This window comes from Anopheles marshallii, chromosome 3 (assembly GCF_943734725.1).
Source record: "Anopheles marshallii chromosome 3, idAnoMarsDA_429_01, whole genome shotgun sequence".
NCBI lineage: Eukaryota > Metazoa > Arthropoda > Insecta > Diptera > Culicidae > Anopheles > Anopheles marshallii.
In genome coordinates, this window is record NC_071327.1 from 2,449,030 (window position 1) to 2,466,873 (window position 17,844).

General features: G+C 41.1%; 1 protein-coding gene across 1 annotated transcript; it reads right to left on the reverse strand.

Moving 5' to 3' along the window:
- Window positions 1–4,213: 4,213 nt before the first annotated feature.
- Window positions 4,214–16,886, reverse strand: LOC128712121 (uncharacterized). The gene is made up of 5 exons (XM_053807016.1): window positions 16,827–16,886; window positions 12,810–12,976; window positions 5,116–5,252; window positions 4,824–5,000; window positions 4,214–4,332 (listed from the first exon to the last, which is right to left on the reverse strand). The coding sequence occupies exons 1-5, from the start codon at window positions 16,884–16,886 to the stop codon at window positions 4,214–4,216; spliced, it is 660 nt and encodes a 219-aa protein (XP_053662991.1).
- Window positions 16,887–17,844: the final 958 nt, after the last annotated feature.

Here is a 17,844-nt window from a genome sequence, read left to right on the forward strand (position 1 = left end):
CATTTTACCTTGATTGTGTGTAACGTAACTGTGTGGTTGAAACAATAAACTAAGTGCAATTGTGTAAACCACACGAAAAAAGGGTTGTGGTTTTGTTTAATGTTGCGTTTGTTATTTTTTTTTAAACATAAACGTAACGTGACCGTAATAACAGCTCTATGTGATTTATAGCGGTGAAATGTTTGCTAAAAAACAAAAGTTTTAGGTAAATTTGATCTTCTATTATTTACCATAAACTTTAACAATTTGTTTTTGCAAAGGAAAGTTTAAACATTATATGCGATGTATGACGTTAGAATAGGCTAAATATATAAAATGTGTTTCGAATTGTATGTGTGTGATTGTTTCTGTGTGCATACCACTCTCGTCATGCTTATGTGCAATTTTGTATAATACTTCGTGTCAGACAATCTACCACTTTCTACAGGGTTCGCTATCGCTACACCATACAACTATATTAATGAATACACTTGACTTGTGTTAGAATGTATGCAAAAACCGAAACAGACGTTTATAACTATTATGTTTGTATCAACAGTACCACGTTGACTACCACGCTTTCAAGGGTTTGTGTTTTCGCTAGTATCGTGCGTTTCCTGTTTTGCACATAATAACACGTTTTGCATAATGCATTTTCTTTTCCTTTTTTTTTGTTCAAATTGACAAACAGGACATCTATATCACAGTTATCACTAAACGTAGTAAATCAAACCCACACCGGCACTGGCAGCCTTTTCGTCGTCCCGGGGAGAATACATCTTTCAACACATTTTAGTGAGAGGGAACAGTTGAAAAATAAAAAAATAAAATCCTTTGATGCCTGATATTAGTATTTCTACTTACAGTTTTTCTAAGAATTGATGATACATTTGATAAATAGTTAGGTTTTTTTCTCTTTCAAAACATGGCCCAAATCATTCATTCTTTTCGTACTCTTTTAGTGTTGTTCGACTCCGCGCTGTGTATCGTTAATATGCTCTCTATGCTTGTGGGTGTGTCTATGGATAATATATGGTGAATTAGTTCGAACTTTTCTACAAGTGTGTTATCAGTGCGGTTAAAAATCGTACTAATATATGATTCAAGTTAGCTTTAAACATAACACGACTGATGGTTTGATTCGATCAGTAGGGCTCATATCATTTCATTATCAGGAGAAACGTTTTGCTCAATCCGCTTTTACCCTTAAGGTGCTTTTACACTAACTCGCTTATGTGTGTCTCTGCTGCAAAACAGTAAATAAAAAATTTCACAATAATGAACCTTAATCTTACATTTTTAAATGCTTTGCATTCTTTTTGGTGCGTTAAATCCGCGTCACTTTAGAAAACTCCTAGCGATGGGGATTTTAAAACCGATAAAAATGCACATGAAATATATTGCTTTTGTACATTCAAACTGTACCGAAGTTTTCGAATCACCATAGTTATTTCGGTATTTTGTTTCTGCTACTAGAAACTATTATCTTCGTGGTATGATAGAACTACTAACATATGATTACTATTTTACAATAGAAAGTTTTTGAAATGCAACGACTAATAGTAGATGATGTTTTGTTGTTCCTATTTTATGTACTTTTCGTTATATCGTATTTCCCTTTTTTAGAAACTAATCCAAATTATAACTTATGTAAAAAAGTTCCTACTGGAGTTTGTTAAAAAATAAATCATGTATAAAGCAATACAATAAAAATTCAATTACCTTCCATTTGCATGACGTTACTCAAAGAAAAAAAAAAACAATCGAATAAAATAATTAGAGTGTTCGATTAACCAACACGTTACAACGTTACATTTCGTGCATTATTTAGTTTAGCGTGAAAGGAAAGCTTGCCTTCCAGGCATTAAAATTCATTTCCGAAACCTGTCCAAATTGAAGCCCAATTGTGAGTTCGGCTCGAAATGGTAACTGAAAGCATTACCTGCCAGCTGGTGAACTAAAAACACGGGCGCCCATTGAAAGCGGGAACGCACGCCGTAGCGCTAATTCTAATCTAATCCAATATTTACGCCGGTCATTAGAAGGTTATGGTTATTGAAATGATTGTTGCTCTCGCCGGAAGCGGCGTCCAGAGACGGAAATCCCTTAATGAAATCATTCTACGCTTCGTAAGTGGAGCAAGCTGGTCGCGCGGGATATAAAGGTACGCGTCCAGGGTGAGTACAGGGTGAAAGAGGTAATATTTTTCCGCTTGATTAAACTTCCATTAAAAGCTTCAACCGAAAAACGAACGCCAAACGAGCAACAAATGAACATCGGTTTCGGTAGCATATAAATGTGTGTTTGAATGAGGGCATTATGTTTTTTGTTTCCTTTTCCCTGGGACCAAACAAATGCCCACAATCCACCGACAAGTTCGTCCAAATACCCGATGGGGCAGAATGTTTGCTTTCGTTTCATTGCTGCGTGGCATTTGATTAATGATTATGATTCGGCTCGGGCTTTGTTGGGATAAGCTTGCAAGTTAAACGTAATGTATTTACCTTTTCCTTTACATTTACGTACCGATGGTGTGGGGTACGGTCATGGGCAAGTTGATTGCGCTTATCAATAGCTTCAATCAATTTGATGCAACCATTGTAATGGAGCAAGAAACGGAAATCAACCTGGCGTGCACATAATTAGCGGAGGATAAAAGGATTTTTTTTGATTAATTTTGTGCTTCCCTTGCCGGGATTGATTATGAGCCATAAACCAATTATCAGTGGCTTAATCCGATCGCAAACTTGCAACCATTAGCAGTAGAATAGCAGAAAAAAGCTCTGATTCACCATGAATACTAAAATAGCATCATTGCATCAACACGTTGGCATAAATACGAATCAGATTAGATAGTAGAGCGAAAGCACAGTGTTTAGGGCTAGATTATGCAGGCACCATTATCGACCGGATTTGGGAACAATAACAGCATTAGTCGGAACTTAATTATGTAAATAACACACACCGAGCGCGAATATTGTAGTACCCGTTGGAGTGCAGTGTGGTTAATTTCAGTTTATGCCGTGTCGCTTTTGATACGCTTGCCGTAAAACGAAAAGCTTCTATACGTTCAACAGTAAAACAGACAAAGGCTTCAACACAGAAAATTTCATCGTTAACATTAGACCGGTGAGTTCACACCACGCGATAAATCTAACAGATAAAGTTTAACGCAAGTTATGCATCCCTACAAACATATTTCACGTGCACTTTCATGAATGAAATATATAATTATTTATCAAGAAATCGAATACTTGAATCCTTTTAACGAACGAATTAGTTGTAACGTCATAAATTGTCATTAGATCATAACGATAGTAAAAATATTTGAAATAACATCTACATTTTTCTGCTACCTTTGGAATTGTTGTCGTGTAATATCACCTTAAGCGAATTTTTAACACTCTCAAACCCATGCAGTTAAGAGATGGAGAAAAATGTATAAAAAAATTAAACCAAACCAAAAGTTCTCATCACGGGCTCGAACGAAGCATCGTAGCGCTAAACATGGTTCTACTTGCCCACGTTAAATTTTTCTCTACTGGTAGAGTGTATGTGTGTATTCCTATTGGTGCATTGGTGCTCACACTGCCTCCGTTACACTCCGATGCACTTTTTATTGCCGCCATGTATTAAGCCGCCGGGTAGCTTCATGCTCTTCATCGTCACTATACCATCCTGCATCTATTTTTGTTCATGGTTTTCAGTTTAAACCCGGCCATTTTGTTTTGGTTGTTGTTTCTCTGTTGCATTACGATGCGACGATCTCATCAACGTTCCCCAAAACCGTAGGACCTCTTTATTTCATACATTCACAACACACACACACACACACGCTGTGGTCATCGTAAACCGAAAAGAGAGTCCGGAAGTGTATCCATAGTGGGTACCATTCGCAGCAGCCCTACGTCGCAACGTCAAACGATGCGTTCGTTGCCGGTTCCCGTGTACTCGATCAACGTGTCGAGATGCAGAGTCACGGAGCAATGGATATGAGCTTATGAATCGACCGGTGCCGGGTGATGCATTGTTGACGAGATGTGCCCGTTTGCTGATGTAGGTCGGTGGGTTTTGCGAATGGGAATCGAGCGGCTTTTTTGGTCGTTATTGTGCACCGACCGAAGCATCGGGAAGTTGCGGTTGTCTGTGCGTATGGCGGAAGGTACACCGGATAGTACATTGTGCGGCTGCATGATCCAACGGATCATACACTCGGCCGCAGTGCCGTCCGCATTCATAGGTAGTTGGGCCGTGACACGCAGCACAGGAGACCCATGTTTTTGTATAATGATCCACGCCGACGTTTCGCTGGCCAGGGTCCGTTGATTTCGGTCGTGAGGGCGATCGTTCGTTCTGTAATGGAGATGGCGAGCCCAAAGGCCATCGAATAAAATGCGTTAATCTAAGTAATATCCGGTCAAGAAGAACGTCACAAAGGATTTAATCTGTTTAAAGGTAACACTTTGTGTGCTGTATTGCATATATTTAGGGGCCACTGTTTTTTTGCCTATTGTAATTAAACAATTCGAACGAACGTATCAAATAATGGTGAATCGAGATGGAAATGTGATTAAAAGTTCATCAAAACGACCTTTCACTTAATCAGTTTGTAAAATAAATCGAATGTAATTGGAAAGAATGGAACAATACAACCAAAAAACATCCATCCATCTCTTGCGTACGTGGCGACCTCTTGTTCCGGAACGAAACTGCCAGATCGTATCCAGCAGACTTTCAAATAGCGTCATCACCCTCCCATGGTGATGGATGGGTGTTCCGCTCGGATTGGTTCTTCATCACGCACGTCATCGGGACGCTTGGCCGGTTTGCCATTCGGTACCTACCCAGGTAGCTTTCCTGCTGTGGCATAAACTCTTGCAGCTCCTGCAGTATTCGGGCGATCTCCTGCGAATCCTTGGTAATGCTGCACAGCTCCTCCTGATTGAAGTCGGGTGTAATTTGCTTGCAGAGCAGTATCTGACTTATCACATTGCCCAGATTTGACGGGCCGGCACGGTTTTCTGGAACGGAAAGAGTGTCATACACAAGGCGTGAGGATTTGTTGAGATGGATTGAAAGACAAGGGAAGCCTTTCTGTCGAAGCAGGAAGGAAAGCATGTAGGTCAACGAACTTACCGTAATAGCCGGACATGTCCATCGGTATTACCTGTACCAGTCGGTGGCTTTTGATTAATTCTCTTAGAAATAGTTGAGCAAGGTAGAACAGCAGCACCAGGTGTGGGTTATCGGTAAGGATGCCCTCTGCGATGGCGCTGTAATGAAATGAACAGACAGAAAAAGAAGCTGCAGTTTAAACATGTTGGCAGAAAAGTATTGATTTTTCTGTTCCCATCGAAGGGATTGGAACTTCGTTATGTGCCGTACTGTGATTGTATCACGTTTAATGCATCAATTAAGCTTCGTCGAAAAACACGCTGGATTATCGATCACTTCATCAGCACCATTTTGAGTACGAAGATTAAAGAGAAGGAAACATAAAAATCCTTTGTTTCCCACACACACACACTCTCAAACACCGCGAGTGACTGGATAAAATAGTTTAAAACATCCTCATTTTGCCTTTCATCCCGTGGACAGTGAGTGTGTTTGAGCGTCAGTAATTTTTGTTCCATTTTTCTGTCTCTTTCGGGTGCCTGCATTAACGCAGATTTTGCTGTGGAAGTGGTCCAATTTGATGTCATCTCAAACGAAATCCCCATCGACCATCACACCCCGTCCAGCGTGGCTTCATCGTGGTTGCGCTACATCACGTACATGATTATCATCAGCTGGTAAACGTGTGGTAAACGGTCGAACGATGTGCAGTGATAAACTGGACTGAACTGGTGAAAGGATATCCCATCGTTGAGCTCAGTCGACCGTGTGGCAGCTGGTTTGAAATGGACTTCCTTTAAGCGGTGGTAGCACTCCCTAATTGGGTTACAGACGGTAAGCTTATGAAACGTGCGATTTACAAACAAAGAGGTCACTAACAAACAACCTCAATTGAGAAGGAAAGTGTAATACAGAAAATCGATTTGTGGTTTGGTAGTTCAGGGACATGGCGCCAAGAGTTAATTGAAGGTTTATCCAGTCAGTTTCTGTAGGTTGTTATACACATTTTAATAGAGTTTCTTCACCAAAGTAAAGTTTGCTTGAAATCAAAAAATAATCTACACCAATAACAACTCGTTCTGTAATACAGCTGAGCACCTTCACACTTTAAGCAATTAATTAGTAAAATTAATATAACACAAAATAGTACAAGCGGCCTAGATGGTGGTCAAACTTAATCATGATAATGATTTCAAGGGGCAGCACGGTCACATCGTTTGCGTTAATGGCTTGGGATTTGTCTGCTCGTTATGGACCAACGGGCATGGCTTTTCCAGTGGCACATCATCGAAACGGGCGTCTTCTCGCCAGCAAAAGGAGGAAAGAAAATCACCTTCTCATGCCACACTTTTGACATTTGTTTACTTAGTATGTTTGCTCGTGAGTGTGTTTCGGGGATGCAATAATGTTCGGAGATTATTAGGATGTTCTCAGTTCGAAGGGTCGGAACACGTAAAATCTTGGGACGTCTCGTGAGTATTGCACCGTTCCGAAAAGGGGTTCTTTCACTTAGACAACCAGACATGTACTTTTTCGAAGAGAGACATGGTCTTTCCATTTCGAGAACGTCTTAAAGTGTGCTAACGGGTGGGCGACAGGGTAAGAAAGTGAAAGAATCGTGTAGTGGTGCCTTAAATGTGTGTTCTTTTCCGAAGTGGTGGAAGTTTTTCCGAGTCGAAAGTCATGTTTTGTTACTTTCAAGAAACATTTACAAGTTAACACGGTTTGATACTGTTCTTAGCCTGATGTATGTTTTATTTTGGGTTTCGGAAGGATGTTGATTTATATCGAAGGAAGTAATTAGCATGAAAAGGATTCGGATACCTGTATGAAGACTTTATAGAGTTAACATGTTCTTATACAACCGAACCAACCTGAATATTCGGAAGACCTCATTGAACAAATAGGTAAACACGAAATCCACATTACGAAATGATAATTGATGGAATTGAGCATCCTTTCATCAATAAAAAAATGCAATTAGCGAGCAAAAACGCAATTTACTGCTTGATTTAGCGCCACGCTTAATTCTGTAACATTGATTCAGTTGTTAATAGATTTGTTTGAATGAGGCTGCAAACAAGTCACTGGGCAAACCGACGTGATTGCACGTCAATATTGACGAGCTGTTTTGCTTTCGCAACAGGTTAATTTAAAGGTTGTAATTCATTTGTAAATTCCAATATAATGGTGTGTTGATTTATACTTCATTTTGTTTGTCCAGCGAGTTTTATAGTCCACGAATCGTTTACTGTCTCGAACAGACATAAAAACAACGCTTTAATTGAATAGAATCGATCGCAGCGTCCCGTGGTGCACTGGGACGCGTTAATGAGCGAAAACGCAGCATTTCATCTGACCGTGCGTTCCAGTACGGCGTGAAACACCGTGCGTCTCCATGGACAAACCGTGAAACACCAGGCGTCTCCATGGTCTAACCATAAAACACTGTGCGTCTCCATCCTCTCCATAGCGTGTGGCTGTTAGCGAGCGGCAAAATGTTCAATCAGGACCGTCGGTCGCGTTTCAGCCTGCCTGCACCGGTTCTGGTAATGATCACTCCGTGCCACGTTCTCCACGGATGGTAGGATAAAGGGAAAACAATATCGTTGCTTGATAGGCGATGCGAATGCCGTTCCCAATCAGTTCCCCCTTGCGGAGTTCAACCGATCCATTCTAGACGAAGCGTATCGATTTCATCGTTTTTAATCTGCTACTTTTGCTCAAAAAGCCAGGAATTGAAGACTCGCACGTGGTAGATAGAAAACAGTATAACCAATCAATTTCCCATTCCTTCGTGCTTTGTGGCAGCATGATGGCTTCGCGCTAGGTGTGTAGCCACTCATGGGCGTAAATGATACCGACTTTTGAGCTGATACGAAAAATGAACGCACCAGACGAAAAAAGAGCTTCGAAAGAGAAAAATACATTCGGAAGATGTGATTTCTTGTTCCTTACCCATCTGCTTGAATTATTCGCTTGGCTAGCTTTCGGTGTTCGCATATATGTAGAGTGCTTTTTTTTCGGACCGTTTTCCCATATCAATAGCAGCTGGTGAAGGATTTTATTTTCAGCATAAAAAATGGGTAAAGGCAGCCGAATTGCTTCAAACACACCAACGCACGAGCGAACACGTTTGATGGAGTTTTTGTTGTTATCACGATTTCCGAAGAATTGATTAGAAATTCGCATAAGCCGTGAATCTGGCCTTGACTAGACTGGAGGATGGATGCAATGATTAAGTTAGACGGTATGACGACGTAATACAATGGGTGGAGAAAATTGTGTCAGGTTGAAGACAAACGGAAGAACGGTTGCTGAAGCGTCGAATAATAAAAACGAGCTTGGAAGGGACGATGTGTTTGGAATTTTAAAACGTAATCATACTTATCTTCGTTTACTCTGATGGTTTTGTTATCGTTTCTCACCTTTTAAATCACCATCATGCCATGCATTGAGACGGTGTGGCTTGATTTGATTACCGAAGTTCCGATTCGGGAAGCAAGGCTAGTTGTTGTTTGTCAAAGCATCTTATACCGCACTCTGCCCGTGAATGGCGTGGTGCTCGTACGCTTCTTCATGAAACAGTAATTTAAGAAGCTCTGTGAAGCCAAAATGCGTACGTCAGACCGGTGTCGAAAAACAATTTACCGGCAAGCTTATGAATTTACGAGGCATTAGCCGGGATGCTACTTTTTTTCATTCGCTTCCGTACATTGTCACAGTATTTGTGTACAGGTATCGGGATAGCACGACGTACAACCTAAGCCAAAGACGTTCATAATTAATGTACTTCATTAAGCGCGGTTGAACGTTGCTTTCAAGGGTCTGTCTCCATGTATCGTCGCTATTGCATGCTATTCCACCTAAATGGTGCTTTCATGTTGCAAGTTGTTTTTTTGCGGAAAATGAACAAACTTTTTTTCTCATATACTTCCGGCACATTCGATAGGAACGCTCGTCAAATATGGGCGGTAAGCGGTGAAGCCATGCCGGTTACTTTGGGTAGAGTAGTCGTGTATTTAGGGAAGGAACAATCACTCCCAAAAGTGGTTGTAAAGTAGCTGATAAATGTCTAACTATAAATTTGCCTCGTAAAGTCCCTTGCAAGAGGAATCGATCGTGGGCCTTAATTGAAATTAAGCGCACGCTTGTGGTATGGTTGTAGATAAAGTTTTGAAATATTCAAAATTAGACACACTTATGCAGAGCTTCTGAAGAGCTCTTCACATTTTGAACTACCTTAGGAAAGTTCAGATTAAGGTATAAAATGTTTAACACACTTGAAGGCTTCAAATTGATAAAAATTGGAATGAGAAAATAATGCTACCCAGCATGCCCGTTCTTTCCGAGCAAAAACTGGTACCAAAACCGAGCAAAGTACAATTATCGGTTTGTCAAGACTAACAGCTGCCTGTTACCATCAGGGTTGTCAGTTGTCATTCGCTGTGGTTGCAGATGATGTACCATACTTGCGGTGGGTTGGTATGCTTTGTTCTTTTGCAACTCAAACCACACGAGCATGCAGTGTATTAGTTTGTACGGAGATGAAACTCTCGCTGTCTTTGGTGCTACTGAATGGTGAATAATATTGGAACTGAAAGCATTTGTACTCATTTAACAGCTCAAAAAACTTAAACGGCCATGCAAATTGCATAATTTCAGGAGTTTACAATTTGCTAAAAGGAGCAAAAGATAAAAAGTCTATTATCTTTGCCTGTTTTCACTTCGCATAACTCGTATGTTAAGATTCAAGAGGACATTTTGAACGAGAATATAAATTGAAAAGGTACAAAATTAATAGGCAGTGCATTACACATCAACAACACGTTATAATGGTATACACGATATTGTCAGTTTGGTCTCGGGCCGGGTGTCGGGTCCATGCCTTCAGAATATGTCCGGAACATTAGCACCTCTATGAAGCGAAACTTCCTTTCCGGATGATTTGTTGCAGTTGGTGCAACAGCTGAACCCTTTCTACCCCAGGATCGGTGTCATCTGCAGCGAACGGTGATTCCCTTGTCGCCTATTTTGTCTACCCAGTGCGCTGTGCAATAAATCAAACTTCTTAGTTTTTTTTTGTGAGCAATCGTCCGGAATAGGATTAAGAATGTGCTCAACGTTCGGGAGCGGTAGCAGCTGCACGGTACGCTCGCGGTCAATTCCAGGCTTTTAGAAGCAAAAGCACATTTTATGCAGTAGTGCGCTCAGTCGTGTAAGAATCCGTTCGTTTGGGACGTACGAACGGTGGAGTTATAAATATTTTACAATAACACATTCTCTGGCTCTGGCAAACCCGGTACGGACGTTCGGTAGTAAATGTACAAAATTTACGACCAATAGACCTTTTTGTGCGAGCTCACGTTTGTGGAAGAACTGACCGACAATTGTATTTTTTACACATCTTGCAGAGGCGCTCTGTCACGAATCGCATCAGTTGCACTGGTGTGGTGATGATTTAGGGAGAATTATGTGAACCCTACAATCCCACAGCTCGTACCCGGTTTTCTTGTACTGTTTTCGTTAGACAGAAAAAAATGTTGTAACGGCTCGGAAGTTTTTTTCACGCTGATATCTGCAGAACTTTTGATTCGGAAGGCTTTGCTGAGACCATCCGACAGATTTCATTCGAGCTTACGGTGTGCCGAGGTTATGAAAGGCAAGCACAAAAGCAGCAAGAAAGATTATCCAACGATTGTGCCGAAGGCAAATTTCGTGTTGAATAGATTATCCTCAGCCGAGTCGAAGCAGGTTTGAAGGAACGTGCCAGAAGTTCTGAAGGATCTGGTTACAATGGGACGATGAACGCTTCTGTAAGATGTTAATCACGTGAGGAACGCGACAATTCCTTTCAAAAGAGACCTCGGGAATGATTAAATCTTTATGAGCCTTGTCAACAGTTCCATTCTTGTTGGGTACAGTGTGAAGAATTATGATTTTTCTCATGTCAATTTAATTTAAATAACTAATGGAAGACTTATTCCATAGCTTTTCAATAGTGACAAGCTATTCAACATGACAGGTATTGAATATCGTAATAATGAAACTTCTTCACGTAATACAATTGTTTACTGTTATAGGAAAATTGAAAACAATTCGAGCCCTATTGGTACTGCTTTGAGTATAAACTATTGGTCACGATGGTATTAAATATATGAAGTGCATCTTATTGCGACTTTCTTTTTCCTTATTTCGCTACAAATGCAGACACTGCAGTCCACGTCCAATTCCATTATCGCAAGCCACTGTAAGTTTTAAAAAACGATACGAAATAAGAGAATGCAGCGCATACCAACCCGCAGCATGGCGTATGGATGTACCGCAACTTGAAAGTACCATACAAAAGTGTCTCGTTACGAGAAAAAGGAGAGAAAAAAACATCGCCGTACGTGACAGGAACGGGAAATGAAATAAATTGCATAAATTTTGAAACTCGTTGTTTATTATTTTCTTTCCTGCGGAAAAGATTATGTTGTTGGTAGCTGACCTGTGGGATGGGCTCGAGGCAAAGCTGTGACAGAGTTTATTACTTGTGCGCTAGAAGTCGCGGCACTAGTGTCGCGATTCTTCCACCGGGTCTTCGGGCACTCATTCGGGGAGCAATTGAATTCGTGTGAATTTGATTTGCAGGTTTGTTCTTTCTGCTTATTTCTCTTAGTGGGGTTTGTTTAAAATCTGTTTAGACCAGAGCTTACGGTAGGATTTGTTTGGATTGGTAAGCTAAAACGGTGGCAGGTTGTGGACATCCTGCCTTTTACTTCAATGGAAAGATTAACGCAACTGTGAAGGTTGGAAAATAGGAAACAACAGTTTGTAGTCTAGCGGTTGTATGAGATGAGATGAAAGCAAAGGATTTTTTTCTTTTTGGTGATTTTGTTTCAACAAATTATTTAGCAACTAGGCGAACAGGTTTTGTAATGAATGAATTCTTGGGAAAAGGATTGCATAATTTTAGGCGACTCTGAGCCAATGACAATGAGCATTGCTTTATATGAGTATTATTCTTACAACCATTATAGACTTTGAGTCACAAAACAAAGGACACACTCTCCAGACAGTATACTTCTGTTGCTTGGAGATATTTTCACAAACTGGCTTTACGCGTTTTGTTAGCGCAAACTTTAGAAATACTCTTGCTGGACTAAGCATCTTCAGCCTAACACACAGCATGGCTCCTTACCTAACAACCTTAAGCATCTCCCCGTCTGCGCTTGTGTGTCACCGAAGGACGCGCGTGGGTAAATATTTAAACTAGCAGAGCACAATTTCCTCCCAGCTCGTTGAAGAAAACAACTTCCGGACGCTTTGCGGAGCATGTTTGCATCTCGTTAGTACATTCGTCGTCTGGTTGGGACTGGCCGGCAGGGAATATGAACTTTTTCACTTTTCGCAGCAAGATACTTCGCAAGTCGGTCTTTGTGTGTGTGTGTGAGTATTGTTAGAGAGTCGACTCAAAATGTGACGGTGAGCATCTTGACACATCTAACAACTTCCTGCTCCTTGTCGAGTGGTTTGTATGCACAAAACCTCGTCGTGGTATCATTTCGGAGATCATATCTTCGGGTGTGACTAAAATGCAACGAACCAGAAAGTGCTGCTAGAGTGTCAACATATGCTACCCGGGAGGCAATGATGGTAAGCCTGTTACATGCTTGCGTAAAGTAATGATAAGTGGCAATTCTAGGGTGGAGTTAGACTGCAGCAGCACTTACGTTCGTATCTGGGGCAGTATCAGGGCGGCGGTGTGTTTGCAGGCTTCGACACAAGATCGGCGAAGTTTTCGTATTTTCTCGCGCAGCTCCGGGCAGTCCCTCGATTGGCCGACGTGGATGAGTAGATCGCGAAATAGCGCCACTTCACTGTTGATTTCGAGGATTAACTGAGGAAGAGAAAGAGGAAGAGGAACATTATATTACAATTAAAGCTATGGTTGGCTACGATGAGTACAATGTCCTTGCAAGAGATACATGTTGTACCCAGAAGTAAATAAATCCCTTTTGAATTATAATCCGCAGAAACACAGTTCTACACCCGCAGCATTCAATGTATCATTGTAATGCTAGGTCCATAATTTAAATTTTACACTCGGTTGGGTTACATTCTTACTGCTCAGATTGACAGAAAGCATGCTACCTGTGTGGTTTACCTCTGTAAACTTACTGGAAGCAATACACGCTCATTTACATGCCGGTTTTCATCGATAGTAGAGCTTTCAACGTAAAACTTACACATTCACTACCGTGCACAGCTGCACTGCATTGAAATCTTACAGCATTTCTCTTTTCGTTGCACGTTTCTGGGCAAAGGAACCTCATGTTGCCTTTTGAATATTAATGCTTTTCGAAAATGCGTCTACCGTGCCAGAGTTGCACTGTCGGAGTGTGATGGGACTTTTCAGATGTAGTGAATTCTAGGTGCACATTTTCCAGACTGGCACGCTCTTTAAATAAATCACAACTTATAGGAAATAGTCACGAAAAGGTTATTTTATGTTTTCTATTGAAACACGTATTGGCAGTAAACTATAAACAGCCAAATTGCATACGTAAACGTCCCTTTTCAAAACTTCACCCCCTTTTTTGCTAAAACCCCAGTCAAAACAGTTCCATTTGACGAACAGATTGCATACCGCACGGCTGATACAACTCGCCTGTCGTTATGCAATTATCAAACAATACTAACTGATGTAACATGTCCGCCCCGATATCGATGCGTCCGTTTTAAAGTATTACAACAGATTTCAATTATTCCAATGCAATAATTACACGTGTTGTAATTATTGCATTTCCGCGAACATCTGCTGCAGTTCGGCATCTTCTACATTAACAAAAACGTGAGCAAATTTAGTACTGCTGCAAATGTTTGCTACATCGTTTCAGATGAACCCATTACATTGCAACAATACAGTACCATACCATGTCAACAAAACTGCCTGCCTGCAACTCAAAAATCATCTTCCGCACAGCTGTGTCTCGTTGCAAATGCATTGGAAAAAGGAAGTTCTAACGTAACGTTCGTGCAACTTTTGAGCGACTCCAGCTTGAACTGCCTCCAACGCATCATCATGGCCCCAAGGGGCCATGAATAATTTATTAATAAATTGCACCAGCAGCGACAGTAAAGCGACACCGTACACAGCGCTTCCGCTGGAGCTTTCGTCCTAGAAGCTCATTAAAATTCTATCGGCTGGCGTTCGTGTCGTTTACATGCGTCACCGAATTTAATTCCTTCCTCCAGAGGCCTGTTGTTTCATTCAGCAGCCAACCGCTGACAACGGTTAACGTTCGATGAGGTGCTGCGGTAGTTGGTTCCGATAGCAGCAGTGTTCCAGATAGGCTTGTGGGGATGGTTTTGCTGGTGTTCGGATCCATGGAGAGTAAGTTTATTAATATTCATAACCCACACCGGTAGCCAAATATAGTTACGCACGTGGTGGGTGTGTTGTAAGGTGCGGAAAAGTTACATTCAAAACAAAATAGCAATATGTCACAGAAATCAAATAGATAGGATTTTTCCTACATGAATACTGTATCTCCTACATCTACATTGATGCAAACGATGCACTAAGCTAGCTTAGCAGGCTTATATGGCATACACTACAGTTTACAGTTGGTACAGTGTTGATCCGATTGGTTGGTAATAAACCACTGGTCATCTTGCATGGAGTCACGCCGCATTGTTATTCCGAAGTCCAATAACTGATCAGTATTGATTTTACGGACGATGTGCTGTTTGGACCACTACGTGTATCAATAAATTGTGCGAACGGAGAAACAAGACAAGCCCTAAATTAATTCACCCTGTTCGGTAGTGAGATCATTCGGGGGAGTGCCATGTTAGCCGCAGGTCAAAGGATACTAGATTAAACAATTTACATAATAAACGCCAAACAGCCAGACAGTTACTTCAGCTGCGAAACGTTGATAAACCACCGCGAGACAGTACGACCAGTTGTTACTCAATAGAAACGGAATATCTATTTAGTTTTTTATTGTTTCTTTTTGCCTGCAAACACTCTCCAACCAACCGTGTAAAAATGAGTTCTAGTGAAATGTTTAAGCTAGTTGATGAAAGCGAGTAAAGCATCATAATATTTAAACCACATTTATTAACACCTTGTGCGAGCCTCATGCGTTGAAACGATGCAGTTTAATTATGCCTATGCATGAGCCTCAATCTCTCACCCACGGTGATCGTTTGCCTACAAGGCAAATCCCAAGCCCAAACACCTCCGAAAACACACCATGCAATGCACCGAAACGTGCAGAAAGTGAATCTCGCATGTAGTGAAAATAGTGTTCCACCTTCTCTGTTCATTTATATCATAATAGAAGCACCGGTGCAAAGCGAGGGTAGGTCTCAACGCACCAAAAGGTTCCAGAAGTTTAATTAAAATGCTTTCTCGGAGCTCTGGTTAAGTTGGTATGTGCCTTCGCACCTGTTATTGGGAAGTAGATTTGGAAGAGGAAACATTTTGCCGAGAAACAACACATGTAGGTGAGAGATTTTATATATGATGTGAAATAAAGGTAAGGATAGTTCAAAGTACACAGAAAGTTAAATGATCTTTTTCTTTTTGGCTTAAGTTGATGAAGAAATTCTTAAATGTATCTGACTCGAACTAATTGACATGAGTTTGAACATTTTGTGATGAGAGTTGCATAATTTTGAGAGTATTGAAATATTTTCCCGCATGTCTGCAATCCATATACAAACATATTAAAGTTTGTTATATGGTTATAAGTGTCGAAGCCACTATGTGTTCTGGGAAACATTGGTAGCCTCCATTAATATCCACTTAGGTATATTAGTTTTTAAGTTAGAAGCCTATTTTTATCACCGTAGATACGGTAAAGCAACATCTTTTTTTATTACATTTGCTAACATAACCAACTAGAGGATGACATGGCTGAATCATGCTCATGACTGATGAATGTACCCAAATTTTGGTCCAAGTGTGTATGTGCGTGTTACGGAATCATTTGGTTTTTTCTCTCCCTCTTTCCGGGTGCTGGGGTTTATCACTTTAATGAATATGGATGGTAATACTGATGCTGAGGCTAGGCTATTAAACTTGCGCACAGCATTGAAACCCAAATCGTCCGAAAGTAGGCGAAACAAATCTCGCCACGGTCTGCGAAATGAGTGAGCTTGTTGTTACGTTTCCACGCAAAACAACAACACATCTCCGTGCGGGAACATCTCTCAGAATGTTCGTAGGTGACGAGTGGTGACTTGTACAGTGTGTGCCTTCGGTGCAAAAGTTAGTGAATGATGGATGTCGTATGGTGAGCGCAAGAGAAGGAGAAACGGGTTGGGAGTAATTTTAATTAGATTCCCATGTTGTTGCTACCTGTTACCAGTAACGTGGGAAGGGAAAGGCTACGAAATCGGAGGGTAAGCAAAGTTGCTCAATCTTTGATACCTGACAGGCATCCGGAGATGTAAGTAATTCTGGATTGTGTGTGTGTGTGTGTGTTAAACTCCAGAGATGTAGTTGCTAGGTGGGCTTGTTTTCTTATCCCATTGCTATTTATGCTAGCTGTATTTACCGAGTCAACAAGTCATAGTTCACATTTCGAGAGTAGATTAACCATAACGGTTATTAAAATGATTTCAGATGTATTTCGAGCGGTTACTTATTGACATTTATCAGTTTGTTTTGATACGGCAGCTCAAGTTATTCTTAGAACGCAACGGAATCTCGCAGAAATCCCTTTTAAACTCACCGTGTGCAGGTTGGAGATTTGGGTAACTTCCACCGGTGTCATATGGTGCATGGCCAACATGTCGATCGCACAGCAGAGTCGTCACTCGTGGCGCCTATTATTGCCTGTTTTGCACTGTTACCTTACCGTGCCTACTGCACGCACGTTCCAGAGGCACGCCGACACGCAACGGAATGCTTTTATGTTAGTACGAGCTTCACACGTAGCACTCGTCGCGATTGCGAGTAATGCTGGTCACGCAGTAAATCCAGACCCATTATCGACACACTGAAGAAATGGTCGGTGTACCAGCAGCACTACGGGGATCTTCCGACACACCATTAACATCGATTTTTGCATTTTCCTCGCATGCTTTTAGAGGCTCTGCTTAACGAGGGTACACACGTGTATGAATTGCTTTCACATCTTGCCACTATTTTTCCAATGGACATCGACACTCGGAAATGGACACTCGCACGATACTGGGAGGTGTTTGTTTCCCACTACGCGCTCATAATCTTGTTACAATCTCTATGTAGTTGTGGCTAGTAGAATTACAGATTGTCAAACAAAAGGTAATGGAAGTACACAATACATTTAAATTGCTCATTATATTATCACTTTAAGAATATTTCTTTGCTATACGCCTATAGTTATGCAAATCGCCGAACAAAAGTATCTCTTGCGCTCTTTTCTCTTTAGGAGTGGGTAAATAAAATCCTTTTCAAACCATAATCGATATCATTTCATCGTAAATAAACACATACAGACGTTACATAGTTTGATAGAAAATTGTGAGGAAAATAAGACATCGATGAATAAAGCTCTGCATTTCGCTATTGCAAAGCAAACGTTGCATTCGGCATTGATTTGGTGCACGAGAAGGAAACGTCTGTTCCGCTACGATGCCCAGCGCTATCCTTGAAGCCATTCAACGCTACCAGCGCTCTGCCTTGCAGATACACATTGGTGAAATCTCATCTCGTACGTCGTTGGTCTCGCGCAAGCGACTCGTACCATGCTCGCAGTGCCTCGAGGA

Excerpts from the sequence above, each read along its gene's own strand:
- LOC128712121 (XM_053807016.1), bottom strand. The coding sequence starts at position 16,886 with ATGTTGGCCATGCACCATATGACACCGGTGGAAGTTACCCAAATCTCC. Across the intron at positions 5,001-5,115 it reads GGACATGTCCGGCTATTACG|AAAACCGTGCCGGCCCGTCA; the intron begins GTAAGTTCGTTG and ends TTTCCGTTCCAG. Across the intron at positions 4,333-4,823 it reads ACAGCAGGAAAGCTACCTGG|AACGAACGATCGCCCTCACG; the intron begins GTAGGTACCGAA and ends TCTCCATTACAG.